The 25,943-nt window shown below is 35.6% G+C and overlaps 1 protein-coding gene across 1 annotated transcript; it reads left to right on the forward strand.

The window, feature by feature from the left end:
• The first annotated feature begins 5,534 nt into the window (after window positions 1-5,534).
• Window positions 5,535-8,283, forward strand: LOC143565921 (uncharacterized). The gene is made up of 5 exons (XM_077052754.1): window positions 5,535-6,503; window positions 6,782-7,024; window positions 7,183-7,551; window positions 7,766-7,945; window positions 8,029-8,283. Exons 1-5 carry the CDS (start codon window positions 5,535-5,537, stop codon window positions 8,281-8,283), a joined length of 2,016 nt encoding a protein of 671 aa, XP_076908869.1.
• The last annotated feature ends 17,660 nt before the right edge of the window (window positions 8,284-25,943 follow it).

Raw genomic sequence — 25,943 nt, forward strand, 5'->3', positions numbered from 1 at the left:
CAGAATCGATTTAGTTCAAGATATAGCACCGATAGCCCGATCTCCGTATAGATTGGCACCATCGAAAATGCAAGAACTGTCGAACCAACTCCAAGAGCCGCTAGATAAAGGATTCATTAGACCTAGTTTTTCTCTGTGGGGAGCACCAGTTCTTTTTGTGAAAAACAAAGACAGCTCGTTCAGAATGTGTATTGATTATCGCGAATTGAACAAACTGACCATTAAGAATCGGTATCCCTTACCGATAATTGATGACCTGTTTGATCAATTACAAGGATCCCGTTACTATTCAAAAATAGATCTGCAATCTGGATATCACCAGCTACGGGTTGCTGAAGAAGATGTTCACAAGACTACGTTCCGAACCCGATATTGCCATTATGAATTCTTAGTCATTCCTTTTAGTCTAACAAATGCATCTGCCGTATTTATGGATGAATAGAGTTTGTAAGCCATACTTGGATAAGTTCGTGATAGTATTCATCGATGATATACTTATTTATTGATGAACTAAGAAGGAACACGAGCAACATCTGAAGCAAATTATAGAATTACTTTGTGATGAGAAGCTATATGCTAAATTCTTAAAATGTGAATTCTAGATGAGAGAAGTACGCTTCCTTGGACACGTGATTAATGAGCAAGTGTCTGACATGTTCCAAAGTGAAAGCTGAACATAGAAGACCGTCTGGACTACTGCAACAACCAGAGACCCCACAGTGGAAATGGGATAATATTACCATGGACTTCATAACCAAACTGTCAGTTACACCGCGAAGTCATGATGCTATTTGGGTAATTGTGGATAGGTTAACCAAATCCGCTCATTTATACCCATTAGAGAAAAAGACCGAATGGAAAAATTAACTCAGTTTTATCTGAAAGAGATTGTAGCCAAACATGGTATACCTGTCTCAATCATTTCAGACAGAGATGGTTGTTTTGTTTCCCGTTTTTGGCAATCTCTTCACGAATCCCTAGGAATTCGCTTAGACGTGAGCACCGCCTATCATCCCCAGACAGATGGTCAAAGAGAGAGAACTATTCAAACATTGGAAGACATGTTGCGAGCCTGTATTATTGATTTTGGAAATAGTTGGGATACTTATCTGCCTTTAGTTGAATTCTCTTAAAATAACAGTTTTCACTCCATTATTAAAGCTGCACCATTTAAAGCTTTATACGAAAAAAAAAATGTCAATCCCCTCTTTGTTGGGCAGAAGTCGGAGAAAAACAACTTACAGGACCTGAAATTGTACAAGAGACCACCGACAGGGTCTTTCAGAGTAAGGACAGGTTAAAAGCTGTAGCCGACAAACAGAAAAGTTATGCGGATAATCGCAGGAGACCGTTGGAATTCCAAGTAGGAGACCAAGTGTTACTAAAGGTATCGCCTTGGAAATGAAAAGTCAGATTCGTTAAAAGAGGCAAGCTAAGCCCACGATACGTTGGACCGTTTAGAATAACCGAACGAGTAGGGCCAGTAGCCTACCGACTCGACCTACCTTCAGAACTCAGTGGAATACACGACGTGTTTCACTTATCCAACCTGAAGAAATGTATATATGACGAATCGTTGATTGTTCCTATTGAATATATTTGGGTTGACGATACGCTTAGATTTGTAGAAGAACCTGTTGAAGTTAAGGATTGGAAAATTCAGAACTTAAGACGTATCAGGATAAAAGTAGTCAAAGTTCGCTGAAATTCAAGACTTGGTCCCGAGTTCACGTGGGAACGTCAGGATCAAATGAAGTTGAAGTACCCGCAACTCTTCCTAGTAGAAACCGAAACCAGTACTACATCCTAAATTTTGGGACGAAATTTCTAAAAGGATGGGAGAATGTGACAACTGCCAAAAATTAGACTACTCTGATAATTATCTTAACCTTAATCGCGCATTAATTAGTAAAATAAATATATAGGAAGAATATTTTTGTCTAAAATCTTTGATTTTAGTTGAGTTTTAAATTATGGAACCCGAAAAAGTTCAATTTTGTCGTGTAGCGAACACTACACAGATTGACACCGGGTAAAGACTCAGAAATGAATAAGTTCATAAACGTGTCTAGATGACTTCTAAAAATTAAATTTTATATTTGGATATTAGAGATAATATATATATATAATTAATTTTAGAAGGTTCAAATCGCAAAAAATAGAAAATAAGTAACCGGAAACCAGTAGAGAACACCGTAAGGACCCGACATCAAGTTTTTCAGAAAATTACGATTTTAGGCAGACATTGACTGTAATCTAGTTTCACTCAAAGTCTGATAAAAATTATTAAAAACGGATTTCGTTTGGCTAGATAAATTACGAAATACGTTAAACCTTATCACCTAAACTATACCATATATTATTATTAATCACCAACCCTTCCATTTTCCCCTTCCCCCTCCTATTTCAGCCGCCACCCTCACACAAACCCCAACCCACTTGCATTATAATATTATTCTTACACCTTACAAAGGTTACTTGATGTGGATGTATGCATGCATGTGTGTGAATGTATAAGATGGGTACTTGATGTGGTTATATTAGCTTGTTAAATTGTCCATAATAAGCTTACTTGAGTTTGTTTAACAAATGGGTTTAAGTATTGTTATAGTGATGAAAGTAATATGTAAATGGTCAAAAGATTGAAAATGGATTATGGGTAAAAACACCCACATTGGGCGTGGGTTTTGGTTTGGGTAATAGAATGAAATTGTTAACTTGTTAATTATTAAAATGGTTTAGAATAAATGGTGATTTTGAAAACCCATTTATTTTTATTAAAGATTACATGAAAGTTGTAAGTAGATCTAATAATGGGTTTTGAAAAGGTGAATGGGATCTTTGAAAAGTGGTTGAAAAAAGTGGTGTAGAGATTTGATAATTGATTTTTGGTGTGGATTGACGATGACAAATTAAGTGATTGAATGAGACATATGAAAAGGAATAAAATCAACTAGAAGAACTAGGATGCATGAAACTTGGTAACTTAAACAAACAAGAATTTGTGTTAAGACTTACTAATAAAAGAAACTTTGTAAATTGTACAAGACGTTTTGTAAGTTGGTTTGATAAGTGAACATAATCTTGTATAAGTAATTAAAGACTAGTAGTTAGGATTACTTTAGTAAACTCTATTGTGAAAATTGTTGGGATAATAATAAGATTGTTAAAATTGCTACTTGCTAATAATAGTAACATTGTTAATGGATAAATGAAAAATCCAAGAACAAGTGTTTAATAAATTGTTATGAGTTTTCTATCAAACTATTTGAATAAGATAGATATAAGTTATACTTAATTTCATTAGAAAAATTTGAAGTAAATGAAAGTTGTTAAAATAACCGGATTGCTATATATAGAAACTTTGTTGTTAAAGAACCAAGAGTGTCTTTGTTTATGGGATGATAATGGGATGGATTAAGACCATCTTATGGGTTGTTAAAATCTGGAAAATTTGATACATAAACACCTTGTAGAGATTATAGAAACAACATGCTCATTGAATTGTTAAAAGCTTAAGCTAAGGCTTGAGCATATGTAGTGACAGATTTGTTTTATGTGCATACTTGGTGCTAGATGATCAAACATGAGTGTGATGATATATTACATGTTATTATATGTATAGTTGTTTTATCAAATGGTTTGGTTTTGACATTATGACTTAAATAGATTGTGGGTGACATTAACGTCGGAAAGTTCGACTTTTAACGTGAACCGACATGAGTTTTTGGAACTGATTTAGAACAGCTCCTAAAGTCATAATATTCTTATATTTAACATAAGTTAAAGTATAAGAAAAGTCAAAAATAGAAAAATTTGAACAAACACGGTTCGTGTTGTGAAAACCGACACGAAAACGTTAAACTTGGCGTTTTTAAGAAATCGGTAACTAAAATGAAAACCTTATCATTTTTATTGAAAAACTAATAAAATATGACTAAAAACTATATAAAAAGTGTGTTGACAATTTAAAACTAAAATGTTTCACAAAATGACAATCGGTTCGTTTTTAAGTCCAAAACCGGCAAAACCGACCAAGATAAAGTCAAAATAATAAATAAGTTAAAAACTTAAAAATTCCAAAACACTCCAGAAACTAAAAGTAATAATTTTTATAACTTATAATATTTAAATTAAATTAATATATACAACAATTATTGGTTGATTATTACTTGTTTATATTTTAAGTGTGTATTTATAGAATTATAAGTTAGTAATTTTATGTGTTGTGTGCTTGTGTGAACTTTTAGATTAAGGTTATATATATAAGTGTGTGTGTGTATATATATATATAGCAAACCATTTTTGGTCAAACCCGAACTTAGAATTAACAAACGTGTACTAATATAGGACATGAGCATTTGGGCGCTTACCGAAATCGAAAGTGAGTTTTTCCTCCGAAAAGCATATTGTATATCTATATTGTATTTATATATATGTTTTTAAAGCGTATTGTACTTTACAAATTGTCGTTACTATGGGATGAATCAATTTGGTTAAATAACTGTTGACCGAATTGAGGGCACAGAAATGTTGGTAGATATATCGTGGTGACGCCCCCCACTCCCATTCGGGTTGGGTTAAAAGTGGGAATATTTCGAGTATGGTACGTTTCGAGTTATCAAATTGGTTTTCATACACGCGTTGTACTCTTAGTTAGTTTACAACTAACGTTTTTTGTGCTTAAAGGTAAAATGCGGGTTTCGTTATTGAGTTGTACCGTGTACAGATCGGTACTGTTGGGTAGGCCCGGCCCATGGGCAGGGCAGGTAGGGCTCAGGCCCCAGGCCCACAACTTTTATAGGGCCCATCAGTTTTTATATTTCTTATATATATATATACCTATATATATATATAAGTATATTTTAGGCCCAATTACATTAAAAGGTGGCCTAGTAACAAAAAAAATAACCAGGGTTTGGATTTTGGAAGTTTAAACGTACGTAGGCAGTAACTTGCACGTTGCAACTTCTAAGACAGCGACCATCCGACTTCATCTGACTTTCGACGACTTTTCCGGCCAACGGTGATCGAAGTCTGCCTCCTATTATAGGTTTTTAACTTATTTTAATTTTCTATTTCAAAAAAAGTGCCGATTGGAACAAAAAAAGTGTCTACTGCGTATTACATTCTTTGTTAATGATACATTCATAAATCAAAGAAGTGAAAACCATGTAACAAAAGTGCCGACTGGAATTTCTCAATTCTCAGTTTCTAGTTTCTGTATATGTTGCAAGTTGCAAGTTGTAAATAAAATAATATTGTAGATCAATAACAATTGAAACATGTATAATTGTATATTTGTATACAGTATATATATATATATATATATATATATATATATATATGATAAATTGCCAATTGAAACATGAAACATTTGAAATATATATATATATATTATATATATATATATATATTATGACACTGTATGTACATGTACTTATCAGTTTTTTAAAGCAAAGTTATTACTTCATATTTGATAGTTAATTACTAAATACTATTAGCTATGTTATTAATTGTTTTTTTAAGACATTATGCCTCCCAAGTCTAAACACTTATCCGGTTGTCAAAAACGTAAAAAGAGAAAAATAAAAGAAGAACTAAGAAATACACAAATAAAGAAGAATGCGAAGATACATACGTTTTTCAAAAAACAACCTCAAAGTTCTAATGTAAAAGAAAAGGATGTACATGTCGATGAAGATCATGAAGATTTACATTTTGGTGAAGATGGTTATGGTAATGTTGAAGGGCATGAAGCTAATTTCAATATGAACGGAGATGCTCATGATCATGTTAATGGTAATACTAATGTGAATGAAGATGATGTTGATACTGGTGTGGATGAGGATGAATTTGATGCTAATTTGGATGACGATGATGTTAATGTTAATCCGAAAATTGATATTTTTGATCCTACAACTTGGGATGGACTTAATACTAACTTGGTTAATGTTTTGGTAAAGAAAGGTCCAAAACGAGATTTGACTATTAAAAAGGGTCCCGCGGATAAATTTGGAAGACGCTTTTCTTCAAGTTTGTATACAAGAACTCTATCAAATAGAGAGACTTGTGATAGAACATGGCTAGTGTATTCAAAAGTGGTTAACAAACTATTTTTCTTTTGTTGTAAACTATTTAGACAAGGTCCCCCAAAAGGTTCGTTAAATGGTGATGGTTATGGGGATTGGAAGCATGCTAGTGATAGACTTAAAGATCATGAACTTAGCTTTGAACATATAAGGAATATGCAAAGATTGTTTGAAGTGCGACAAAGGTTGAATTGTAACCAAACGACTGACAAAGTAGCGCATGACCAATTTAATAAGGAAAGAGATTATTGGAAAAAAGTCATTTTTAGAATTATTGCGCTTGTTAAGTTTCTAGCTAAGAATGGCTTAGCTTTTCGCGGTACAAATGAGAAGTTATACCAAAAATGTAATGGGAATTTTTTGGGATTGATCGAGATGTTGGAAGAGTTTGACCCAATCATTAAAGAGCATGTGCGGCGTGAATGATGAAGTTCACGTACACTATCTTGGACATAATATCCAAAACGAGCTAATCCTTTTACTAGCCGACGAAGTTAAATCAGAAATCATCAAGAAGATAAAGCAAGCAAAGTATTACTCCATTATACTTGATTGCACCCCGGATAAAAGTCACCAAGAATAAATAACTTTAATTGTGAGGTATGTCAATCTAAACTCTAATTCTTTAATTGTTAGTTTTATTATATTGCTATGTTATTTATACTATTAGAAATGTATTTAATTATTAGGTATGTGAATTTAAACGCCAAACTGTTACTATTGAGGAATCTTTTCTTGTTTTTTTGATTGCTAATGATACAACGGGTAAAGGACTCTTTGATGTTATGCGTGAGGAATTAAAGTCTCTTGGTCTTGATATCGATGATATGCGCGGCCAAGGCTATGATAATGGAGCCAACATGAAAAGAAAACATCAAGGGGTTCAAAGGAGATTCCTAGATATGAATCCTAGAGTTTTTATACCGCATGTGGTTGTCATAGTCTTAATCTAGTATTATGTGACATGGCTACCATGTGTACTAAAGCTGAATATTTTTTTGGAACCATACAACGGATTTACAATATCTTTTCCAATTCTACAAAGAGGTGGTAAATTTTAAAAGACAATGTTAAAGGATTGACTATTAAGCCTTTGTCTGCGACTCGTTGGGAAAGTCGGGTTAAGAGTGTGAAACATATTAGATCTCAACTATCAGATGTAAGAGAAGCTTTACTTGAGGTTAGGGACACCGAGGGTGGTGATCCTAAGACAACAAGTGATGCTAATTCATTAACAAGGAATGAATTTAGTGATTTTGAATTTATAGTATCAGTCATTATTTTGTATGAAGTATTAGCAAACGTGAATGTGGTGAGTCAAAAGTTGCAATCCAAGGATATGATAATTGATGATGCTATTGATAAAGTGAAGAAGTTGATTAATTACTTCAAGAAATATAGAGAAGTGGGGTTATCTAACGCGATCAATGAAGCTAAGGAAATTGTGATTGAGTTGAATGTTGGTCCAATATTCAATCAAAGGCGTCCGATTCGAAGGAAAAAACAATTTGGGGAGACTTCAAATTGAGAAGATGTTTTATTTTTTCAGCGGAGGAGGATTTAGAGTCAATTACTTTTTATGTATCGTTGATCAAGCGATTTCATCTCTTGAAAAAAGATTTGTACAATACCAACAATACGAAAAACTATTTGGTTTTTTGTTTCCTAAAAAGTTGAGGGAACTTGGAGAAAAAGATCTTAAATCGCGTTGTTATTGTCTTCAAGATGCATTGAAGAATGGTGAAGAATCTGATATCGATGCTGAAGAACTTTATAGAGAGTTGAAGTTGTTTGAGACCTTTTTACCTGGTGATGCTACGAGTCCTTTAGATGTTTTAAACAATCTGAAACAGGTCCGTTTATACAAATGCGTTATTGTATTATTTTTTTACCTTGTCAAATTAAATCTTTTGATGCTTTAAACAATATGAAACAGATGGATTCTTACCCTAATTCATTAGTTGCATATAGAGTGTTGTTGACTATTCCGGTAACAGTGGCATCGGCAGAACGAAGTTTTTCAAAGTTGAAGTTGTTGAAGACCTATTTACGATCATCAATGTCCCAAGAAAGGCTTAATGGATTGACGATTATTGCTACCGAAAATGATGTTTTAGAGACCATAGATTACAAAGATTTAATCAAGGGCTTTGCTTCCAAAAATCCCAAAAGAGCATCATGCTTCGTTTAAGTACTTTTGTTAGTTCATTTTGCTAAAAAAAAACCTTTTGTTTTGTATTTTAGGGCCTTTTACTTTTCATGTCCAGGCCTTGATTTTTTTTTTATTCTCGGAGATGGCCCTGCTGTTGAGAGTATAATAGCCGTACACTATTATATTCATGTGTTGTTTATATATAAATTGTCTATCTATACTATATTAAAATGGATATAGAAAAGATAATATAACCATTTCACTCAAAACTCGTAAAAATAAGATTTTTACAAGCATTATAGTATATTGTAAAACATCCTAAAGCATTGTTTACAACAAGCTTTGAATTTTGATGACAAAATCCGCGAGAACGGAAATGATTTCAAAATTCAAACTTGGATCTCTATTTGACTCTCAAATTCTATGGCGCTCACCAAATTCTGAATTCTCTCTTATTTCCTTATGCTTCATTCTTTCTTTCAACTTCCTTACCCCAAACCCTAGCCCCAACTCTTGCTAATCAAGATTACCATGTAGAGGAACCAGAAATCGAAACGCTATGGTTCCACCTCAGAATCGTGACTGCTTCACTGCGTTTACCCTCTTATTGGTGATGTGAAGGTACAAGAAGGTTAGTCGAAGAAATTTTCTAAAAAGGTAAACATAATACTCAGGTATCTCGCTTTCGAATCAGTAATATTTCCTCCTTTATAATTCCAAGCATCCAAAATTCTCTCTTCAGCGAAACAAACACTGGTTTATTTTCTCCTCGCTGTTTATGAAGATTAAGGTCGCTCAACCTGTTCTGATGGATTTGATAGAGTAGTTGCCTTTGGATTTGAACATTAGGTAATTATTTAGTTCCATTTTGATTGACATCACTCTTCTATGGTCATCACAAAACTAATTGTCATTTTCATCCATGCGTAAACGAACACACAAACTATTCAGGTAGGTACATGTCGATTATCTAACCTTCTCGTGTGCTATTAGAAAGGTTTATAGTCGTTTTGAATCTGTCCATGCATAATCTGTGCGATACTCTCAGATCTATGCTTAACTCGTGTTCCAACAATGTTTTTAAAAGTGATAATGTGATTCGAAATCTTTTACATATTAAATTTCTGCTAGATGTTTAGATCTACAGTTTACGGTGAGTATAAATACCGAGCCTATGAACATATTTTGAATACATGGACTTCCTTTGCTTTCGAATCTAAATGTTGATATGCTTCTTTAAGAAATTGAAATTACTTTGTGTAGTGTTTATGCTTTTTAATGGTAATTGTTTGCTATTTCAAAAGGATAAGTTGCTTCGAAGTGACTAGCATGTGTTGGTTTGTGAATCATTTTTTTTTGCAAATAAATGAAGAAAGTAGATGTTATTGCGGATTTCAGATACGTTTATAAATGATTTAACATAAGCTTTCTGTATTTCATGTTATTTGATATATGTTATTAAATTAGTTAAGAGTTTGGAAATCACTTTCAACTGGATGTGAACTTGTTGATTTCTTATAATTAACCTCAAGTTTTAAACTGATTGTGATGCTGCAAGTTTGGGAGCAACAGATTTCCTAGAGTTTGACATATTAGCACAAACCATCCAGGTTCGATCTTGTTTTGAGTTATCATCGTTCATATTTATTTTATTGTGTCGATTCTAATGATTTTGTCTTATTTTTTAGTTATTTTATTATTCATTGTTGGATGTAGGCGCTTTGCTATATTAAGAAAATAGCTTAAGAGTCGAGTGGAAAGGTAGTTTATGGATCGCGAAGACAATTAGCCATTTTGAGAACATTTAGTAAATGATTAAGCAGGTATCTATCTACCAAATAATTTTATTATTATTATTAGTGATGAACAGTGGTGGTGTTGAAGTTGTTATTATTGCAATGAATTCAACCAACAATCTTAACGTTTCTACGATTGGTGGGATTCTTTGTGCAAAGGTTTTCATCCTGTTTCAAGTGAGTATCTTTATAGGTTGGGTAGAGAGAGAAAGTTGTCGTATTTGATATTGGTTGACCCAGGTATGAGTGGGTTGACCCGGTGGCTATTTTAATTATTTAGCTTTGTAAAGTGTTTTAGGCTAACCCAATCCAACCGTTTCAATGCATTACTTAAAGTACAGATTTTGAACCGACCCATTGTGATTGGACTCGATTTGGCCATTTGCCATAAAACATCCCAAGCTATATTATTAATAACATAAGCTTATTGGTGAATAATATTTTTGTAATCATAATCACAATTTAAACACCAACTATAAAATGCTTATTAAAAACATTTTAAAACATGACAGAAAATGTTTGGGCCATACCAACCCAACAAGTTTTCTAGGATCAGTACCATAATTAAAAATTTTGACCTGAACCACTTTGAGTTAATTGGGTCATTGAATATTAGGAAGAATCTATCAAAAATGCTTATAACAAGCTAATTTAGGACTCCTAAGTACACGTGTGGAGACGTAGTTATGATATATCTCCACCAAATAGAGAGAGTTTGGAAATGTGTGTTGAACGAGCAGTTGCATACTTCAAAAACGAAGTAAGATAACAATTTTATTTCATATTTCTTGCATTTCTGCCATTTTATTTCATATTTATATTTCTTGCCCTTTTGCTATTTTACTTCATGTTTCTGATTATTTGTTGTATAGATAAATGTCAAAAAAATGACCTTTTTCAGATTGAACATCTACTTCAACAAGGAAAAAATGTAATGATTGCTGCACACGGGAATTCCTTGAGGTCTATTATAATGTATCTTGACAAACTCACATCTTAAGTGGTAATGATTGCTGCACACGGGAATTCCTTGGGTTCTTTTAAAAAGGCATCACTTTGTTTCCTGTCAAAACAGGCCATTTAAAGAAGGTATTGGTTTGGTTCGGGTCAAAACGGCCCTTTTTAAAAATGTATCGGTTTGGTTTGGTTCAACCGAGGTCAATTAAGAAGTCTGTGAAAACGTTAATTAGTGATACCCTGTTACTATCATTAAAATATAATGATTACTTATGGTCTGGTTTTCTGACCGAATTTTACTATAAACCACAAACCACAAACCAACCCGTTCCCTACTGTTTGAAAATTTCGAAACTGACCGGCCGAATATAAAAACTGAAATCGGTCGTGAAACCAAACCGAGGACAGGTTTCACGGTTTTTAACTGAACCGTAAATGCCCCAAAAAAGGAGAAATATGAATTTTGATATATGTAGCTTTCCCCTTTTCCGTTAGGTTCTTTTAATATAAGTTATGTACGGATAATGTTAAAATCACATAGTATACATTTTAAAAATGATGAAGCTGCTAACTACGTCTACTGCACTTTGTTTTTTCTCAGTTTTTAACTTTTAGAAAATAGCGATCAAACAAGGCTAATATCACATGTAGTTGATTTGTTGACAAAAGCTTATTTGGAAGGGTACAATTTCTCTATAATTATGTTTCTTAAAGGATTATAGTTAAGTGTTGTTAATGTTGTGTTTGAAGTTGCTGACATATAAACTGAGCAAGGCTAAGATCACCCGCAATTGGTTACTGGTACCTGCATGGCCACTGCAATCGGATTTACAACCGTCATCATTACAACAAGAGTAACACGACTTGAAGCAACAGCAGTGGCAAAGAGCATCGGGCTATGATACTTCAAATCGGTTATCACATTTAAACGCAACGGTACGAACTTCAAATAGCTGAAATATGAGAAAAAACTACAGTTATCTATTTATTAACTTGTTACTTTTAGTAATTTAATATTATATCGTGTTTATATGATGCATAGAGATTATTAGTGCTACAGATGGTGAGACCCATATGTGGGATTGAGTAATACCATCGGGTTCTGAATCTTTTGATTATGATGATTGCAGGACGATTTCATAACAGAAGCTGCCAGAGTGGCAAAGAAGTGTGGCTGGTAATTTTCTTAGTTCTTGATCAAAATGTTTATTTTTTTCATTAATCTGGTAGGTGTATTTTAATTTCAGAAGATCTATTTGTGATCATTAGGGTTGTTGCTTGAAGTTCAATAAATGAAGCCAAAGGATTTTCCTAAAGAGTTGACGAGGTATAAAAAGTTTCATTGTAGTTTGAATTTGTACGAGCTTTGACCAGACGTATGTGAATTTTATCTAGAATGCAAGGAGTTGTAATAATAGTTATCATCAAAGTTAATATGACACTATTAAAATGTGTTTGCGTTTTGTACATAATCTAATTGTTATATTCCAAGCCGTATTCGGAATTCCGCCGCATCGCGCGGGTACCTACTAGTATTTACATAATAAGTTTTTCTCGGGAATAACTCACCAACATTCGTGTTGACCCAAATATTATTTAAAATGTTTTACAGGTAAATGAAGATTTCGTGAGGAGGCGTGGTGCAAGGCGTAGGTGTTTGAATAAAGAAATGTATGAGACCGTAATGTAGTTTTTATAATAAAAACTATGTAAACTCTAATATTTAAATAATATGTTTAATATTATATATTAAACATTGTGTTATTATGATTGGCTATCGGTTAACAACTGTCACTGCCCGAAAATTTGTTTAGTTGTAAAGATTTCCGCTGAAATTATCATTATGAGATTTTCGGGGTGTGACAAAAACCAATTGTTTTCAATAAAACTGGTTTATTCACTCCATCAACCGTGTCAAACTCCCAGCCGTTATGCCCGTACCCCACTAACAAGTAACAACCGAGCCGTTATGCCTGTATCCCACCAACAACCGTACGTGACACCTACAAAGTTTAAAGAAACCATAGAATATAACAAAACAAAATAATATTTAACCATTATTGATTAAATAAATAACCGGTAGCAACTTTTTTAAATAAAATACTAACCTTATTTTTTTAACAATTTCTTTACCTAAAATCTATCAAATTTTACGCTTGTAAAGATGTGAACTCGTACCTCATATTTGTAAGGATAGACACCATACGACTAAACTGATAGGTGATTCGTAACAAAATACCAACTACCCAAATATAATATGTATCATATAAATTGCGAGTCTGCATAACAAGATATATACTAAGTCAACTATGTACTTGACTATGATGTAGAATAGATCAAATCGAGGCTCTAATTAACGACTTCAACTAGACTCGTTTTGTCATGATGTAGATTAATAAATAACAACTCAAATAAAATTATATTTGATAACTAAACTCAAATATATACACATAGTCACATACATGTGTTCGATTGTAATAGTTTTGAGTATACAAATATCTTATACATGTATGCTCATATAGTCATGTATTATATATTATACAAAGCAAAAAATAAAATAAAAAGAACTCGATCAAGCTAAGATTGGCTTTATGTTTGATTCATTATAATATTGAAACAAAAGTTAAAAATCCTTCATTTTAAATTTTAAATGATGTAGAAAATTTTTGAAAAACATCATCGATGCACCATCTTTTTCTTTCCTATCATGATCATTACACTTCATTTCCTGATACCCGAATATCGCTACTGGTTCCAGTGACGGCACCACTGCTTCATTAACCTTCTCAGGCGATTCGTAAACATCTCCACCATCATTTAAACTGGATTAGGTGCATGCACACGTGAAATCATGAACACCATCGAAAGAAGCCTCCAGTTCGTCTAGCTCTCCCTTGATTTGGACCAAATGGTTAGGGTTGAATGGGTGCAAAGCGATTTCAGCAGTCAATAGGTTCCTTAAGAACACCAGTCTATGCCGGAATTCGTCTGGCTTAGGGTTTGAGAGATGGGTGAAGTCTGATTTAAGTTGGTGCAGTTTCTTCTGTAGTAACAAGTATGTCCTGGACATCTTTGTTGCATCTTGCATTTGGTGTTCCTTTTAAATTTTAATTGTAGTTTTTGTAGTTATTCTGTTGGGTCAAAGCAAAGGGGCTTCAATGGGATAGGGGCAGGGTAGGTAAGCTAAGGTAGGGCTAAGAGTAGTTATGACTTATGAGAGTCGTATTTCCGGTCATCTTTACATGACTCGACAATTGAACTGGTCGTCTTAACTAGTATATTAGTCAGTAATTACGAAGCTTGGACGAAAACACGAAGAGGCGGAACTCAATATGTGTTTAAAAAATTTCATAAACCGAAGGAGCCGGGCTCAAAATTTTTAGACGAAAATCATTAGTAAATTTACACTATGTGTAAAAATTTCGTACGGAATATGTGGAAAGAAATTTTCAGACATTTGTTATCTAATTATTATATTAATATGATTTTACTCGGTGGCGGTCTATTCATTTTGATGGTCTAAAGCGAATAAAAATTTAAGGCCTTTAAAAACAAAAACAAAAAAAAATGGTTTTGTAATATTCATTTTTTTGTTCACTATGCTTCACATTTGACAAAATGGCAAAACAGATCCTTTATGTTTGCACGTTTTTTCAATAGTCGTCCTTTAGAAAACTTAATGACTGAAATCATATTCTGTGTTTCCAAAATGTTTCACGTTACGTCCTTTTCTACTAACCCAGTTAAATTTTTTTCGTTAACTCTAATCACATGATCTGCACGTGAGGGTAAATGCGTAATTTCATGATCCAGCTCAGTGTAGTTTTGTAAATTAATGTGTTTATTTAATAATTAAAAATTAAGAATTAAATAAATAAATATATTTAAAAAAATAAAACTCTCTTTCTCTCACTCTCTCTTTCTCCCCAATTCTCACTCTCTCTCTCCTCCCCTTTCTCACGCCACCACCACCACCCTTGTCTCCAGCCACCACCAACTCCGGCTACCACCACCCTTAAAAATAAATACATTTTTTCATTCTCTCCCCCCCTCTCTCTCCCTCTTTCCCTCTGCTGCACTTCATTCACCACCATCAATTGTCACCATAAATGAATCACCACAACTCCGCCGTCCTCCTTTTTGATCCCCTCCTAGAAGAAGCCGACCCAATTCCGATGGATTCAGGTTACGAATACAATTTCGAAACTGGGTTTCATAATAATATTAATTTAGGGTTTGGTTCAGATGATGTTGTGTTGGATTATAATGTTAGGGCTAAGTTGGTTCAAGTAAAGGGCGTTGAGGATGCGCTTTTGTTGACAGTTGGGAATCGGGTTTCGCTTATGTGGCGGCGGTACTGGCGATTGAGATGCGGAGGTGCGACGGTACTGTTGGTATAGTGGTTGCGGTAATGTGGCGGTGGAATGATGACCGGAGAGAGGGAGTTGGCAAAGGGAGGGGAGTGTGACGAGGAAACGGTTGGGGTGAAGAATCCAACGTGGCGGACTTTAGGGTCAATGACGGTGCAGGTGGCATGGCGGGGATCCATTGGGCTAGGGTTTAGGGTGGATGTGATTGAGTGGAAATCTATCTGATGGTGGATACTGTGTGTTTTGGGTAGTTAGATAAGAGAGAGAGAGAGTATTTTTTCAAAAGGCCAAATCTTTAGTCTAATTATACAAACAGTCCTTAAAGGAGTAAAATGACCACACTGCCCTCATGTGCAAAGCACATGACCATATTTAACAAAAAAAAAAATTAACTGAGTTAGTACCAAAGGACGTAACGTGAACAGAATTTGAAACATGAAATACGTTTTCTGTCATTAAGTTTGCCAAAAGACGTCTAATGAAAAAACGTGCAAATATAAAGGACCTGTTTTGCCATTTTGTCTTTATCAAATAAATAAGTTAGAACAAAAGCTAAAACAATTTCATTTCTCTTAAGATTTGTTTCTTGAAAAACCCAACCAAATTGAAAGTTTATTGAAACACAATATGAAGTAACTTGATTGGACGATATTTAAAACCATCTTGTGCACAACATCAGACATATTAGACATTTTCAACATGAGCAATTACGATTATAATGTTCATATATCGTCTTAGTTTTGAGAGAAATGGACATTATAACTAAATTAATAGTGCATTTTAGTCAACCAGACTCGAAACATTGGTTTTTTGTTGCAATTGAAAAGTATTTTGTATGCTTAAGTTATTGAAATAATCATTATTAAAAATAAAGTGCAATAATTTTTTTTTTGGATTATAGAGCTGCTATTTTCGACCCTAAAGATTAGATAAAACAAAATACTAGTAACGGGGGTTGGGGGGGGGGGGGGGTGAATGGTATCGATACCAGGTTCATTGAATTACAAGCATGACATTTTACCACTACACTAAGTAAGATTGTATATTTTAATTGGGGTCTCAAAAATTTGGCTTTGGGCTCTTCTACATACGGACCGACTTTGATTTAACTATTTAGATTGTTGGTTAATTTAAAACTGTTTTTTTTTTAAATTTTGGATGATATGGAAAGAAGTTATAAATTAAATGGAAATTATCAAACAAAAAATCTTCAGCTTTTAATAGAATTCTAGAGACATCTTAAGTTTTTCTAAAAAAACCGAAAAAACCCATCAATACGTTAAGTATAAAGCTATACGCGACGTACTCATGAGTTTTTTTAGAAAAACCCACCATTTTTGTCTTATTATGCTTCATTTTTTTTTCTTTTCTTTTTTTATGTATTATATACAAAATATCGAGTTTGTAAAAAATAAAACAAAATATACAAATCTATAAAAACGGGGTGTCGCCTGTATCGTCGTCGGGGGCTGTAAACGTCTTTTCGTGAACATCGACGTGGTCGTCGCTCCTGTGTCTAGCGCCCGATCCCTTACAAGCGTTGTCCACGCCGTCACCTCGTCCGCGTCTAACGTCTGACGTGCTCGCCTCGTGGTTAAAACTAGATGGGGGTGGTACCTCATACCTAACACCATGCTGAGTGGCGCTGAGGTAACTAACAACCCAGCTAATCTGACGTTGCATCTATAGCATCCCCGCCGCATCTCCAGCATCCCCCACTCCATGAGCTGGAACATGGCGTCAATGCTATTTCCTAACGCATCGCGATAAGTACGGAGAATGTGTTGTGGCAGTGGCTAATATCAAAACAATAACGATTAATAAATAGACGAAATAAAGGTAACCGTAAAACGATAATATAATATAATATAATATATAATATAATATAATATAATATAATATAATATAATATAATATAATATAATATAATATAATATAATGTAGAGTAGACCTCTAGTGTGAGCTCTCGGTGCGTTGAGCGGGGCATACTGAGGCATCGACTCCATGGCGTATCCAAACCGTCGTACTTGGTCGCTTGATCCCGTACGCCACAAGCATCTATAAACTCCCAACAGATGACCGTGTTATAACGCGGGGTCATCAGTTGGAGGCGCAGATACCAATCTGAATGATCGGTACTGGTTTGAAACTGTAGACATGGGTACTCAACTAGTATATCATCACCCACTATCCATCTCGGCACATGCACATGCTCCTGCTCATGCTCCATCTCCATCTCCACATTGTTGTTTTCAATCTTTAATAATTATATAATAATAAATAATAATTAAATATTTATAATAATAACAACAATAATAATTAAAAAAAAACAAACTTATGAAGTAAGATGTGGCGGATAGCACGAAACGTCGCCTTTCATCTTCACTTCCAAAATAACGTGGCCGGATTCTAGTCTGAATCTGGCCATATTTGTTCTTCCCGTCCAAACTAACATTCAAATCCTAACCACAATAACCCTAAACGCTAACAATCTTCAACCAGTCATCAAAACCCTAACCCCTAAAACCCGAAATATAATATCAAAGGAATTAAAACCTACCTCGTGTTTGTGAGGAACGGGTTTCAAGGCTCAAGATGTGCGTTTGATGGGTTTGAAGGCTCAAGATCCAAATTTTTTTTGTGTTTGTTTGTGTTCTTGTGAGTGTGCAGATCCAAATGGGGAAACATGGGGTTATAAGGGTATATACGCCGCGTATAGCACTATATGCGTCGTATATAGGCCCTTTTAACCCCCAGTTTTGATGGGGCTTGTTGGGCCTAGTTTATTTGGTTTGTACTTAGTCTATTTAAGTCTACATGTATTGGGCTTGGGGCTAGTCTACATGTATTGGGCTTGGGGCTACGAGTTTGTTACTTGTTATGTAAACCGAGAACACGTTAATGTTCTCGGTGGGCTTTTGGTTATATGGGCTTAGGTTTTTTGGTTTCTTTATATATAGTTGATGTCATTTATAGGGAAATGGTTGTTCATTCACTTGTTTTTTTTCAGTATTGTGTATTGTAAGTGCTTAAGGACCCCGACGTATCTTAATATACGTGTGTTTTGAAGCAATCTCGTGTTACTTCCTTGTGTTTATTCGTGTTCTTGAATCACCAAGTATTGGTATTCCGCACCCATACTTGTTATATTGATATCATAATTGTAGTGATCCAGATTCGGGACTTACAATTGGTATCAGAGCCTTAGACCTTATTCAGGCTCGTTATTGTGATACCAAAGATTCGAGAATAGTTTTTTCGGTGGTAGTTGTGTTTTTCCGGCGAGTGTGTGATCGTAGAAGAAGAACAGGAGATATTTTGACCAAAGATTGCCTTATCTTTGGAAACAGTTTGAATCCCACTAAAATAGGGATTAAATTGTTGCCAAAATCAACTGGTCAATCAAATTTTCGATGTTCTCGCTCATAAAACAGAGTTCTTGATGAAGAAAGTGAGATCTCGGTTAATTTTGATCTCTGTCATACTTTATTTTCGGCCACTGGTTGTTGTCGACCAAGTAGTTCTCGGCCATCAGTAGTTCTCGGTCAAGTTTTGGTCAATTTCGTGGTTTTCGGTCAAAATCTTGGTCAACATGGGGTTCTCGGTCAAAGATTGGTCAACTACTGTGTTCTCGGTCAAAGCTTGGTCAAAACCTGAGTTCTCGGTCAACCAGTGTGGACTTGTTCTCAGCCCAGTTAGTTGTTTGGGCCTGTTCTACTTGGACTTGGACTTTTAATTTGGACTTAAAATCAATTTCTAATCTAATTAAAAAGGCCCAATTAACTAATGGTAGCAACTCAACCAATTCATCACTTCATCAAGAACTTGATTCCATCATGGGCACTGCTACTCGTATACCCCCGTCTCTTGTCCCATGAGGGGTTCAGTGAATGGAAATTTCGTTTTGAACACTAAGCCAAGATGAAAGATTCCAAAATTTGGAAGAGCATTATGAGGGGACCTCAAAGGATCGCATATCAAAGGGATGGTTCTGATGAAGTTCTTGTGAAACCAGTTGCACAGTATGACGATGATGACTTTGCTAAAGTTGAGGAAGATGAGAGAGCTCTTTCCACTCTAACCATGGCACTCTCACCTGAGATTGCCCTTCAGTTTAGAGAACTTCAATATGCTAAAGAGTTGTGGGCTGCACTGATAGAAGTTTATGAAGGAAATGAAGATACGAAAAGAAGTCGCCACGATCTTTTGCGACAAAAGTTCAATATGTTTAACCATATTTTGGGAGAGACGTTGGAATCCAAACTTCAAAGATTCATATCTCTTGTGACTTAAATGAGAACAGCAGGAATTTATCTGCAAACTTTAAAAATAAACAACAAGTTGGTGAACTCTTTGCCGAAAAGTTGGGACATGAATGTTGCGGTTATCAAAAAGACTAAGGATCTCAACAGGATGGGTATGACTGAAATGATAGCCACTATTAAAGCCTGTGATATGGATGATAAACAGTGGGCAATAAATCATGCTAGTTCTCACAATGCTGTTGGATACAACGTTGCTTCCAACAGTGCTCTTATGTCTCAAGATAGTTTCTCACTGTTCAAGCCTACTCAACAACCATCTCAGGGAAACTTCCAGATGTTCTTATCTACTCTAGGTCAATCATCATCATCCAACTCACCAAACCAGCTCCAGTGTTGTTCACCAAGTCTGGACAGTCTACGAATGACACTGGTAAAGCTACTCACACTCCCAGCTAGAACTTCAGCCAGATCCCCATCATACCAAAAGAAACTCAGGAGAATATAGCTCTAATGGCAGGATTTATGAATTGTTATCATGCATTTTTGGCTGGAGACTTGGTTCAACCTGTGGTTGCTGCAGAACTAGATCAGATTCATCCCGATGATGTTGAAGAAATGGACATCTCGTGGCAAATTTCCATGGCAGTTTTCCGTGCAAAGAAGTTTACTAAGAGGACGGGTAGAAATAATTGGAACATTCCTAATAATCAAAAGGTGGGTTTTAACAAAGACACTCTTAGGTGCTACAATTGTCACGAGCCGGGTCATTTTGCTCGTGAATGTACTAACCCAGCTAAGGATGGAAATACGGAAAGGGCATTGGTTCCAGTTGGAAATGCCCGAGGTGAGGCTGGAGGTAGTTCAGGTAATGGTGAAAGAGGTATGGTTGCGCAACAGTTCTCTTGGGAAGGTCAGATGGCTGAACTGGAGCTTCAGTTTGCGTATATGGCGTTCACTTCTCCAGACTCATCTGAGGTACGTTTTCAACCATGTTCTTTAAATTGTGGTGAAAAAATAGAAATGTATAAACTTCATAATGACAGTCTAAGTAGAGATATGGAAAGAATAAAATCAGAAAATTTCAAACTAAAGAAAAATGAAAAGGGTTTTTTTAGACAAAATAGAAGCACAAAAGAATGACATTTCTAAGCTTAAATCTGATTTTAGCATAAAAAGTTGTCACCACCTAGATGCCAAACAAGAAATTGCTGAGTAAACTGCTAAACTGGAAGCTTCCAAGTTAGAAATCTTAAATCTAACAAGTAAGTTTGAAAAGGCTGAACTTGACTTTAAAAAATCGATGGTTCCAGTAATGTAGTTAACTCAATGATTGAGAACCAATTGTGGTGGAAAGAAAATGAAGGTGAGGGAATATGATACAGTCAAGTTCCTCCACCTTACAATCATAATTATGTCCCTACACCTGTCACCAAAGAACATGAAGAAAAGATAAAGGACATGAAGTATGGTAAACAAGACAAAGGTGATGGGACCAGCTCTGCGAATGCTGGTCCATCCACTTCAAATATGAACGATGCTAATGTATCTACTTCTTGTGTAGAAAAAGTAATTGTGAAGGAGTGGACTGATGAGGATGACGACCCTAGTTTTGATTTTGATAATAACTTTGTTTCTGATGTTTCTTTGAAACTTCCTGTTTTGAATTCTGTTATTCCGACTGTTTGTGTGGGCTATGTTTTAAAGGGCAAGGATTCTTGTGTGGTTGATTCGGTTGAAACTTTGAACTCTGATAATGTGGTTTCTAATAAAACTAAAATTCAAAAACATCAAAAAAAATACGTTGCATCTAAATTTGTCAAGGAGGGATGCTCTAATGACAAACTAGGTGATAAGTTCAAAAAGGAGAACAAGAGTTCTCGCAAATTTAAGAAGACTGGTGCACACAACCAGTCTAGACAAGGAGTTGCCCAAAATGATTTTTTTTATAAAACGTCAAACTTGTTTTAATTGTGGCACTCCTGGTCATATTGCCAGAAATTGTCCACATCGTCCGTACGTTCCCTACTATGGATTTTATCAAAGGAATATGCCATACATGCCTCATAACGCTTACATGCAAAGATTAAGGCATTTTCAGGCTAGTTCCTTTGACGATGATTGGAATCGAAACAAATCTGGCAGGTTTAGTCCTCTTCAGACCAAATCTAACATGTCTAAAAGAAAGGTCGGAAAAGGTGTTTCAAGTTCAAATTCTAATATGAACACTAAGACTAGACCAAAACAGGAGAAAAAGGTTGATTCGTCTCTATCTACATCTAAAACACCGGAGGTTGCGACAATCATTCTTACCTATAATTCCAAATCATACAGACACGGATGGTTGCCTAAATCTCCGGCGAAAGTTTCTACAAATTCCATATTTGATGATCAAAAGGACATGTCATGGAAATCTGTGACAACCGTAGATGAATCAGGGTCACCCAGTGTGAGTATGGACTGGGTACCAAAAACTAACTAATCTCGCGCTGTGTGCAGGGACAACTATGGAGGAATACCATCAGACCCTGGTATGCTGATAGTGGCTTTTCTAGGCACATGACAGGGGACATCACCCAGCTAAACGACATTAAAACATTTAACGGTGGGTATGTGTCTTTTGCGGGAGGAGAGAAAGGAAAGATCACTCAGAAGGGGTAAGTAACGGGGTAATAAAGTTTGAAAATGTTAATTTTGTTCCAGAGTTGAAGCACAGTCTTTTGAGCGTGTCACAAATTTGTGACAGATTTTTCAACTCACTTTACTAAGAAAGAGTGTCTAATTTTGAAACCTGGTATAATTATACAAGAAGACTGGATTCTTGTTCAATCACAACGAAAAGATAATGCTTATGTGATCGACATGAACAAAAATGTTCCTGACGAAATAACCTGTTTGTTTTCAAAAGTGTCAGAACATAATGCAATGCTTTGGCATCGTCGGCTTGGTCATGCTAATACTAAAAATCTGAATCGTCTTGCTAAAAATAACTTGGTGCGTGGTTTGCCAATCAAGGATTTAGTGACTGTTGAAAAATGTGTGGCTTGTGCTTTGGGTAAACATCATCGAAAATCTCACAAGCCAAAGTTGATTAATAACATTTCGTCAGTTATTCAATTACTTCATATGGACCTCTTCGGCCTGTTCATGTTTTGAGTTTATCTCGTAGCTCTTATTGTCTTGTAATTACTGATGATTACTCACGTTTTACATGGGTATTTTTCTTGTCAAATAAGAGTGAAACTGCAGATCAGATCAAGAAGTTTGTTGTGCTTATGGAGAATCAACTGAACCTAAAGCTGAAGGGAATCCGTTGTGGTAATGGAACGGAATTCAAGAATGCAACTTTGAATCACTTTTGTTCAGAGAAGGGGGTACTTCGTCAGTACAGCGCTCCACGGACGCCTCAACAAATTGGTGTAGCTGAAAGAAGAAACAGATCTCTTGTCGAGGCAGCAAGAACGATGTTGTGCGACTCTAAACTGCCACTATTTTTCTGCGCAGAAGCTATTAATACGGCCTGTTATGTTTAGAATCGGGTGATAATCAACAAGTCCAAGATGAAGACCCCGTATGAGATTATTTATGGTCATAAACCCACTGTCGCACATTTCAAAGCTTTTGGGTGTCTGTGTACTTTACTGAATCTAGGAATTACTCCAAAGTTTGGGGCCGCAGCCAATGAGTGTTTCTTTGTTGGGTATGCGTGAAATACAGCTTACAGAGTCTACAACAAGTCAACCAAGCAGATTCTCGAGTCTTATGAAGTTCGATGGTTAGAAGAAAATGAGACTGACACTCGTGTTGGTCCCGATTGGTTATTTGACTACAATGAACTTTTCAAACCATTCAACGTGTTTTCAGTCATCAACACAGAACCTTTATGTGGTCCCACAGTAGAAGCTACAAAGGAAAATCCACAGACAGTTTCTCATATTTCCCTACTAATTGATGATGATGTTGCTGAGTTAAGTTATGATTCACCTGCTACTGGTACTTAGTCCAAGAAAACTTCAGAACCCGAATGTTCGCCAAACACGTCTGAAAATGCTGCTAATGTTGAGGGGGAGAGTTCTATTCGTCAAATCTTCCGGAGCACACTGTTTCCCGATGACATTCCAAATGAATATGTCGCCAGCACCTCGTACTCTCACAATATGGCGACATCTGGATGGAAGAATCTGCTTGTTGATGATATTGAAAACTTGTCAAATCTACAATCTACTGGTGATGTTTTTGATCAGTTAATTCCATCAAGAATTCAGAAAATTCATCCAATTGAGAATGTCATAGGTCCCATTGAAGCGGGAGTGTCCACCAGAAGTCAGACAGGACACATCAACAACTGTATGTTTTCCTGTTTCATCTCTCAAATTGAACCAAAATCAGTAGAAATGGCTCTTCAAGAACCTAGTTGGGGTTATGCTATGCACGAAGAATTAAACCAGTTTGATAAGTTGAATGTTTGGAGATTGGTTAGGTTACCGGAAGGAAAGAAAGCTCTTGATATACGATGGGTTTTCAGAAACAAGCAAGATGACACCGGGGTTATTGTTAGAAATAAGTCACGATTGGTAGTTCGTGGTTTTCGTCAGGTTGAGGGGTTAGATTACACTGAAGTCTATGCCCCAGGGGCTAGACTTGAGGCCATTAGAATTTTTCTGGCCTATGCATCATACATGGGGTTCACAGTGTATCAGATGGATGTTAAGACCGCGTTCCTGCATGGTGAAGTTAAGGAGGAAATTAATGTTGATCAGCCACCGAGTTTTGTTGATTCTAAGAAACCAGATCACGTCTACAGGCTAGACAAGGCAGTGTACGGGTTACATCAGGCTCCTCGAGCGTGGTATGCTACATTGACCAAGCATCTTCTTGATCATGGCTACAAGCGTGGAACCACCGATCAAACCTTGTTCCGGAAAACTGTCAGAAAAGATTTGATTCTCGTCCAGATCTATGTCAATGATATCATCTTTGGATCCACCAGCGCTGAGTTGTGCACAGAATTTGAAGGGGTAATGAAGAAGAGGTTTGAGATGAGTTCGTTGGGTGAAATGACAACATTTCTCGGGCTACATGTTCAAAAAAGCTCGGAAGGAATCCTACTACATCAAGGGAAGTACGTTGAGGATATGCTGGCAAAGTTCAAGCTTCAAGATTCAAAGAGTGCCAACACTCCCATGGTAGAAAGACCACTACTGTCATCCGATCCTGATGGGAGTCCCGTAGATCAAACATACTTTCGATCAATGATCGGGTCTCTGATGTACCACACAGCCAGTCGTTCTGACATCATGTTTGCAGTCTGCCAGTGTGCTCGGTTCCAGGCTAATCCTAAACTCTCTCATTTAATTGCTGTTAAACGTATTTTTAGATATCTGAAGGGACAACCAATGTTAGGTCTTTGGTATCCAAAACAATCAGAATTTGATCTTTATGCTTTTGCTGATAGCAATTAGGGTGGAGAAGACATTGACAGGAAATCCACGTCAGCTGGTTGCCAGTTCTTAGGAGACCGTCTCATTTCATGGTAATGTAAGAAACAACAGACGGTGTCTACTTCGACTGCCGAAACGGAGTATGTTGCTGCATCTGCTTGCTGCTCTCAGGTTATCTGGATGCAAAACCAACTGCTGGATTATGGTTTGGAATTTCTTGACACTTCTATTTTTTGTGATAATGATGCGGCCATTGCAATTGTGAAAAATCCAGTTCAACACTCTAAAACCAAGCACATCGATATCAAAATTCATTTTATTCGTGACTGTTTTGATCGAAAATTAATTCACCTTGAACAAATCCACACTGACAACAATGTGGCGGACTTATTTAAAAAATCGGTCGGAACAACAAAATTTAATGTACTTGTGGGTTTTCTTAAAATGCTTCGTTTCGAGAATTGAGTGTTTTTGGGTATAAATTTGTACATATTTGTTATTTTTGCACAAATTTAGGGGGGAGAAAAATCAAAAAGACAAAAATAGTGTGTGTGCGTTGTTTTACTATTTAAGAAAATTCAAAAAGACAAAAATAGTGTGTGTGCGTTGTTTTACTATTTAAGAAAATTCAAAATGTCAAAAATAGTGTGTGTGCGTTGTCTTTATTATTAAAAAAATATTTAAAACTAAAATTTGCTTTTCAAGATTCATTCTCGCTTAAAATTATGTCGGTTGCTCAAGTTTGAAGGACATATATTCGTATATGGTTGGTCCGGTATTCTACTTGTAGTTTTACCGGATAGCCATTTACCCAACGACTGAAAGCCCCCAGGGCGATTATGATTTGTTTTTGTGTTCTTTCACTTAAAACTA

Source organism: Bidens hawaiensis, unplaced genomic scaffold, assembly GCF_021521415.1.
Source record: "Bidens hawaiensis isolate Kalapana, Puna unplaced genomic scaffold, B.hawaiensis_p1.1 tig00022584_1, whole genome shotgun sequence".
Lineage (NCBI taxonomy): Eukaryota > Viridiplantae > Streptophyta > Magnoliopsida > Asterales > Asteraceae > Bidens > Bidens hawaiensis.